This window comes from Cryptomeria japonica, chromosome 10, assembly GCF_030272615.1.
Source record: "Cryptomeria japonica chromosome 10, Sugi_1.0, whole genome shotgun sequence".
In the NCBI taxonomy this organism is placed as follows: domain Eukaryota; kingdom Viridiplantae; phylum Streptophyta; class Pinopsida; order Cupressales; family Cupressaceae; genus Cryptomeria; species Cryptomeria japonica.
In genome coordinates this window covers 286,678,348-286,685,840 of record NC_081414.1, presented here as the reverse complement: position 1 = coordinate 286,685,840, position 7,493 = coordinate 286,678,348, and the positions used below count along the sequence as shown (strand labels likewise).

The 7,493-nt window shown below is 41.0% G+C and overlaps 2 protein-coding genes across 2 annotated transcripts; both read left to right on the top strand.

Annotated features, from left to right (window-relative positions):
- The first annotated feature begins 238 nt into the window (after nucleotides 1–238).
- Nucleotides 239–2,624, top strand: LOC131855743 (LRR receptor-like serine/threonine-protein kinase EFR). Its single transcript, XM_059212597.1, has one exon. It carries the CDS (start codon nucleotides 245–247, stop codon nucleotides 1,346–1,348), a length of 1,104 nt encoding a protein of 367 aa, XP_059068580.1. The 5' UTR covers nucleotides 239–244; the 3' UTR covers nucleotides 1,349–2,624.
- Nucleotides 2,625–3,210: 586 nt separating this feature from the next.
- LOC131055530 (putative leucine-rich repeat receptor-like serine/threonine-protein kinase At2g24130) lies at nucleotides 3,211–4,317 on the top strand. Its single transcript, XM_057989997.2, has 2 exons — nucleotides 3,211–3,619; nucleotides 3,705–4,317. The coding sequence occupies exons 1-2, from the start codon at nucleotides 3,322–3,324 to the stop codon at nucleotides 4,055–4,057; spliced, it is 651 nt and encodes a 216-aa protein (XP_057845980.2). The 5' UTR covers nucleotides 3,211–3,321; the 3' UTR covers nucleotides 4,058–4,317.
- The last annotated feature ends 3,176 nt before the right edge of the window (nucleotides 4,318–7,493 follow it).

Sequence of the window (7,493 nt, the reverse complement as noted above, 5' to 3'; positions counted from 1 at the left end):
AGGTCTCTATTCCATATACGCAGGGCCAGCAGCCTCAAACAGAATTATTTTATTCCTTATAGGTATGCAGCCTAACAACAGAAAATTAATCTTGGCACGACGCCACGTTTATCTCTCGATGGTCAAGTATTGCTATCAATGGTCAAACTGGTTAGTTTCTTGTCACTTTGTCACATATGTATGGTGGATTAAAATGAATGAGCAGAGACGTGAAGGATTCCGTTGAGGCGGAGCCTGAGGAAAAATGGCGACTTTACTGTTCTTACTGCTCTCTTGTTCATCAGTAATTGTTCTGTCACGCCCCATTCAGCTCAACAATGTTTCGGACGAACAAGCTCTGTTGGCATTCAGAGCAGGTATCACTGTGGATCTATATAATTCATTAAGCAATTGGAATTCCACACATCCAGTCTGCAATTGGACCGGAGTGAAATGTTCCACACGCAGACAGCGAGTCGTGGAACTCAATCTTACAGGTATGTCGCTGCAAGGCTCCATCTCGCCTTTTCTGGCTAATATTTCCTTTCTTCGCGTGCTTGACCTCAATAACAACACCCTGAGCAGGCCAATTACCCCTGAATTGGGAAATCTTGCTCGCTTAAGGAACCTTCGCCTCTCCAAGAACAGATTAGAAGGCTCTGTACCCTCCACGTCTAGCAATTGTCGCTTTCTGGAAACATTCTCTGTTTTTCGCAATCGTTTGAGTGGAGGCATTCCTTGGGAGATAGGGCTTCTCACAGGCTTACAAATGCTCTGGCTTTCAGATAACAAGCTGACAGGCCTCATTCCGTCTTCCTTGGGAAACTGTTTCTCGTTGAGCGTATTGTCTCTGAGTAATAACAGGCTCAGAGGTTCCATTCCTCCCGAATTGGGCATGCTTTCCCAACTCAACACGCTACGCCTTCGTCATAACCATCTTACAGGACAAATTCCTCCCTCCCTCTCTAATTGCACTCCTCTGCAAGACTTGGAGCTTCACAACAATAGCTTGTCTGGCCATATTCCCTGGGAGTTTGGTGCCAAACTGTCTCAATTGCAGAATCTGCTTCTATGGGGTAACAGGCTGACTGGTAGAATCCCAATTTCTCTTTCTAACTGTACCCAACTCAAAATTATTGACCTGAAAGTCAATCAACTAAATGGCACGGTTCCAATGGAGTTTAGTCAATTAGGTAACCTTGAGCGCCTCTTTCTAGGAACAAACAGGCTTGTGAGTGGCAGCAGCAATACTTTACTCAGTCTCTCTGCATTGTCTAATTGCTCTCTTCTTGAACTGATACACTTGGGTGAAAATGAGCTTACTGGCACTCTGCCACCATCGATTGATCTCCTTTCTTCCAAGCTGTAATCCCACCACAAATTGCCAACCTGAGTAATTTGATATTCCTCAATTTAGAGGGGAATTTCTTCAATGCATCTATTCCTTCATCATTGAGGAGGCTTGCAAAATTGGAACGGTTGTTCCTAAGAAAAAACAGTCTACAGGGAAATATCCCAACAGAAATTGGTTAACATACCAAGATTAGGTCTCATGTCTTTATACCAAAATCAGCTCTCTGGCTCAATTCCCCCTTCTTTGCGCCACCTGCAACAGCTAAGAGTGTTATACCTTCATCAAAACAAGCTTTCAGGAGAAATTCCTCCTAGTCTAGGGGACTGCCGACTGTTGGAAGTGATTGATTTGTCTTACAACAATCTGAGTGGAGAGATCCCACCAGAGCTAGCTGCTCTTCCTAATCTGCAGTTGTATTTCAACTTGTCGAACAATTTATTACAAGGCTCCCTGCCACCAGTGATTGACAAGATGACAATGGTGCAGGCCATAGATGTTTCTTCAAATTTATTAGTGGGTTCAATACCTAGCACAATTGGAAGCTGCACATCAGTACAATACCTTATACCAAAATCAGCTCTCTGGCTCAATTCCCCCTTCTTTGCGCCACCTGCAACAGCTAAGAGTGTTATACCTTCATCAAAACAAGCTTTCAGGAGAAATTCCTCCTAGTCTAGGGGACTGCCGACTGTTGGAAGTGATTGATTTGTCTTACAACAATCTGAGTGGAGAGATCCCACCAGAGCTAGCTGCTCTTCCTAATCTGCAGTTGTATTTCAACTTGTCGAACAATTTATTACAAGGCTCCCTGCCACCAGTGATTGACAAGATGACAATGGTGCAGGCCATAGATGTTTCTTCAAATTTATTAGTGGGTTCAATACCTAGCACAATTGGAAGCTGCACATCAGTACAATACCTTATACCAAAATCAGCTCTCTGGCTCAATTCCCCCTTCTTTGCGCCACCTGCAACAGCTAAGAGTGTTATACCTTCATCAAAACAAGCTTTCAGGAGAAATTCCTCCTAGTCTAGGGGACTGCCGACTGTTGGAAGTGATTGATTTGTCTTACAACAATCTGAGTGGAGAGATCCCACCAGAGCTAGCTGCTCTTCCTAATCTGCAGTTGTATTTCAACTTGTCGAACAATTTATTACAAGGCTCCCTGCCACCAGTGATTGACAAGATGACAATGGTGCAGGCCATAGATGTTTCTTCAAATTTATTAGTGGGTTCAATACCTAGCACAATTGGAAGCTGCACATCAGTACAATACCTTAATCTATCACACAATTCAGTGCATGGTCGAATACCAGATTCTCTTCGGCAACTTCAGAGCTTGAGGGACTTGGATTTGTCCTGGAACAATTTGTCAGGAACCATACCAGAGTCCCTAGCAACACTCAAGATGCTTCACCACTTGAATTTGTCCATGAATAAGTTAACAGGAGAAGTGCCCAAAGGTGGGATTTTCAGAAAGCTTACTAATGCATCATTTGTAGGAAATGTGGGCCTGTGCGGATCATGGATACATAATATGCCAGCATGCCACACTCATAATTCTCATTTGCAAATTTGGAGGATAATAGCTCCTGTTGCTGTCACAACTTTTGTGATGATTTGTTGCTTCTTAGCTTTCTTAATTTGGAAGTATAGGAAGAAGAAAATTACTACAAGCTTGCAGACTACAGAAGCTTTTCCTTTGAATTTGGGCCTGCCTAGAATTTCACAAGAGGACATTATGGCTGCAACTAATGGACTTAGTGATGCCAACCTTTTAGGGGTTGGTAGTTATGGATCAGTGTATAAAGGGGAGCTGAGTGATGGCACACTAATTGCCGTTAAAGTTCTCAATTTGCAAAATGAAGATGCTCATTAGAGTTTTGAAAGGGAGTGCAAGGCTTTGGGTAGGGTTAGGCACAGGAATCTGATTGGAATCATTACTTGCTGCTCGAACCTTGATTTCAAAGCTTTGATTTTCCCCTATATGCAAAAGGGCAGTTTGGAAGGCTGGCTATACCCCGATGGAGATGAGTTTGAACTGAGTTTGTCAGAAAGACTGAGCATAGCTATTGACATGGCCCAAGCCTTAGCATACCTTCATCACCAATGTTTCGTACAGGTTCTGCATTGTGATTTAAAACCCAGCAATGTACTGTTGGGAGACGACATGACAGCGCATCTAACGGACTTGGGCATTGCAAGAATAGTCTTGGCCAACTCTATGGATTCCATGACTTCCACCTCACATTTACTCAAAGGATCAGTAGGCTACATTGCCCCAGGTACGTATATTTGCTTCATTTTACTTTGTTTGTAAACCTATCAATGAATGCTGGTAATGGGCTAATGAACCGAATCATTTTGCAGAGTATGGATTGGGTGTAAGGGTGTCCACCAAGGGAGATGTATTCAGCTATGGAGTATTATCATTAGAGATATTTACAAGAATGAGGCCTACGAATGCCATTTTCAAGGATGGATTAACCTTGCAAAAATGGGCAGCCGAAAATCTCCCGCATAGGGTAAGAGAAATAGTTGACAGAAGTCTGCGGAGAGGAGACCAAGGAAAGGAGAATGTGATATTCGACTCAGTAATGAAAATAATGAAAGTGGGGTTGATGTGCACACGAGAGTCTCCTCAAGAACAACCCAACATGCTTCAAAATGCTGACACTTCAGAGAATATTAGGGCCAATATGTACTGTGACATACTGAGATGAATGATGTTATATCTCTATGCTCTGGAACTACACGGAGGGAAATCTTACTACCCTGAATGCGTGGGAGCTTAAGCTGCCAAACCTAAAAGTACAAGCCATTTTTTCTTCTTTCTTTTTAAATGGGCCCTGTTTTTGAAGCTTAAAATGCAAACTGCCAAACCTAAAAGTACAAGCCCATTTTTCTTCTTTCTTTTTAAATGGGCCCTGTTTTTGAAGCTTAAAATGCAAGGCAATCTTTTTTCTTGGGATCTGGCTTTCCTTCTCTGGTCAAATAATGTAATCTATTCCATATACCTATATAGAGAAAGAGAATAACTTAATGGTTTTATGCATGTCGTGACTCTGCCACTTTATTATGTTCATAAGTGTCGTTGTCTGTAAGTCTCCGCAAGAGAATCGGTCATATATTCTTCAGTGTAGGGCGGCTGAGGTTTTCCGAGCTCCAGGTGGGGCAGGCTATATGCGACGGCTTTCCCGTGGAACAGTTTTTTATTATGGATATTGATTTACTTTAGTTTGTATGTATCTACATCTTGTTATGCAAAGGGTTGGGTTCTCGAGAATTTTTATTTTTCTTAAATATAATTTTAGAAATAAAACATTATAAAATATATGGGTTTTATAAATAGATGAAAAAATGGTCATGGATAAGTAAAGTATTTTTTACAAATAAAATGGAAAATGGGTTTTGTCATGGATAAGTGAAGTGTTTTTTATAAATAAAATGGAAAATGGGTTTTGTCAATTGAGATTTTCATCAGTGAAAAAGGAGCAATCAATAAGAAAAATGATTCTAAGGAGAAATTTATTCAAAAATATCAAAATGATAAGATTGTGTTACAATTTGATAGTAAGACGGGAATGAAGGTTCTGCAAAAACGGTTGGAGGTCAATGGCGGAGCAGGCCGCAACACAGGCAATCCGAAGGGGGGGAGAGATCTGGAGGATGATGAGATGGTGGTGGACCTTAGGGAAGAAATCGATGAAGATAGCCATCTATGGAATAACCATGCAGTGATCGCAAGAATCATTGGCCTCAATTGGTCAAGGAAAAACATTAAAATCTGGGTGGCAATAAGTTGGGGAGATCATGTTGTTATCAAATTTATCTCGAGGGGATTTTTTGTGGTGCTCTTTGAAAATCAGACAGATAGAGATCGAATTCTCAATCAAGAGAATTGGTTTGCTAATAAGCATGCGGTGTATTTGCAACCATGGGAACCTAATTTTAACCCAATCCCACTGTTAGTGTATTCAAGCCCGATATGGATTAATTTGTATAATCTACCAATAGAATACTGGGGAGAGTCTTACCTGGAAAAGATTGGTAGGATGTTGGGAACGGTATTAGAAATTGATTTTGACGATGAGGAAGATCTATGTAAGTTGGTCAAAATCAAGGTCGTTGCGGTTAAAAAAATTCCTGAGTATATCTGTTTACAGACTGCAAATGGAGTATATGGAGAGAACGGTTAGAAATTGAAAAAGAGTGGAAAACTTGCTCCAGATGCGGCAACAAGTCGCACGCTGCTAAGAACTGCAAGATGTTTGTAAGGAAGGCCTGGAATCCCCTCAGAAAACTAGAGCAACATTGGAGAAGAAAACCGAAAAAAAGGGTTACGGGTTCGACAGTTGAGGGAGATGCAGAAACTTCCAGTAGAAGTAAAGTAAAGGATGGAAACTCTTCGGCGAAGTTCAAAGAAGAAGTCATGGCTTCGAAAAAAATGCCATCTCCAATTGCCACCGAGGGATCCTATAAAGAAGCGGTGTTAGGATCCAAGGATGGAGGGGTTAATTCATCTCCACCGAAAACCTTAAACATTCGTAAAAGCCTATCTGATACGGAATTTGAACTAGATAAGGAATTGGACGAAGATTTATTCCAAGAGGATGAGTTAGAAAATGTGGACCCAAGATGCATTAGCCAATCGGCAAACATCCTTTTGGGAAAGGCCAAAGGATCGAGAGGAAGGAGAAGTAACCGAGAAAAAAGAGAAGAAAGTACCAAGGAGAAAGGAATTGTTATAGTCTTTGAATTCATGAGAAAAGCCAGGGGAGAAGGAACATCCCCTGGCAAAAGATGAAAATCACCACGTGGAATGTCAGGGGCCTATCGGCCCCTGATAGAAGACACTTGGTAAAAAGAGCATTGGCTAGAAGTAGTAGTGATATAGTTGCTTTTCAGGAAATGAAATTGAACAGTGAGAAGGCGAACTGTTTCATTAGGTATTGCAAGGTTTGGGAAGGCATCTTCCAAGAAGCTTCAGGGGCCAGTGGTGGGTTGGGAGTTATATGGAACCCCGCTCAGGTCAAGGTATCTCTTTTGGAGAAAGCAGAACATTGGATGATATGCTCTGTTTTCAGTTTTAAAGAGGAATTGAACTTCCCCTTAATTAATGTCTATGGTCCGACAAAAACATCAGATAAGTTTGAGGTATGGCAGGTTCTCACAAAAAAAACGTTGGATATTCGAATCGATAAGGTAGTAGTGGTGGGCGATTTCAATGTCTTGCTCGACTTGGATGAGAAAAAGGAGGATTAAGAATGTCAAATAAGATTATGGAAGATTTTAGAGATTTTGTAATGCAAAATCATCTGACAGATGTAGTTCCAAGGAATGGAACCTTCACCTGGACAAACAGAAGAGCTAAATTTGCACATATTTCAGAAAGGCTGGATAGACATCTGATTGGTGAATCTTGGTTGGAGTCGTCTTTTTAGGTTGAAGCACTTATTCTTCCTATTTCCCTCTCAGATCATTTCCCAGTTGAACTCAAATTGAGCGAGGTCTCAATCAAAGGAAGTAGTAGCTTTAAATTCCTTAGTATGTGGTGGAGAGACCCAGAGTTTATCACGCATCTTCAGCATTGGTGGGTAGAAAGTAACATTTTTAGGGGTTCTCCGAGCTTTTGTTTCGTAAAAAGATTAAAGTTTATAAAAGAGGATAAAAAAATGGAATAGAGAATCATTTAAGAATATCTTTGCAGAAAGAAACAAAATTGAGGAGGAATTAAACCAAATTAATGTGACCACCATCTCCTCTAGGACGACAAATGATATGTACCTCAAAGAAGTCTCCCTTAAACAAGAATTGGCAGAAATTCTTCTGAGAGAGGAAGTATTCTGGTGTGATAAATCCAGGGAGCTTTGAATTAAAGAGGGAGATGCAAACACGAAATTCTTTCACGCATCTGTTAAAGCTTTCAGGTCCAAGAATAGAATTGACAGGATAATCGACCTAGAACGTAAGTTGCACTCTTCTCCAAAAGCCATTAAGGAGGCAACGATAAATTTTTTCAAAAATTTGCTTGGGGATGCAGTGGATCGAAATCCGCGGTCTCATTTGCCAGCAGACATTATCCCTAAAGTGATTTCATAGAATGATAACCGAACACTAGTTTGGCCATTCTTGCTTGATGAAGTTAGAAAGGTGGTC

Bases quoted from the DNA above. Each gene is read 5' to 3' on its own strand.
- LOC131855743 (XM_059212597.1), top strand. From the start codon at position 245: ATGGCGACTTTACTGTTCTTACTGCTCTCTTGTTCATCAGTAATTGTT.
- LOC131055530 (XM_057989997.2), top strand. From the start codon at position 3,322: ATGCAAAAGGGCAGTTTGGAAGGCTGGCTATACCCCGATGGAGATGAG. The intron at 3,620-3,704 runs GTACGTATATTT...ATCATTTTGCAG, and splicing joins AGTAGGCTACATTGCCCCAG to AGTATGGATTGGGTGTAAGG.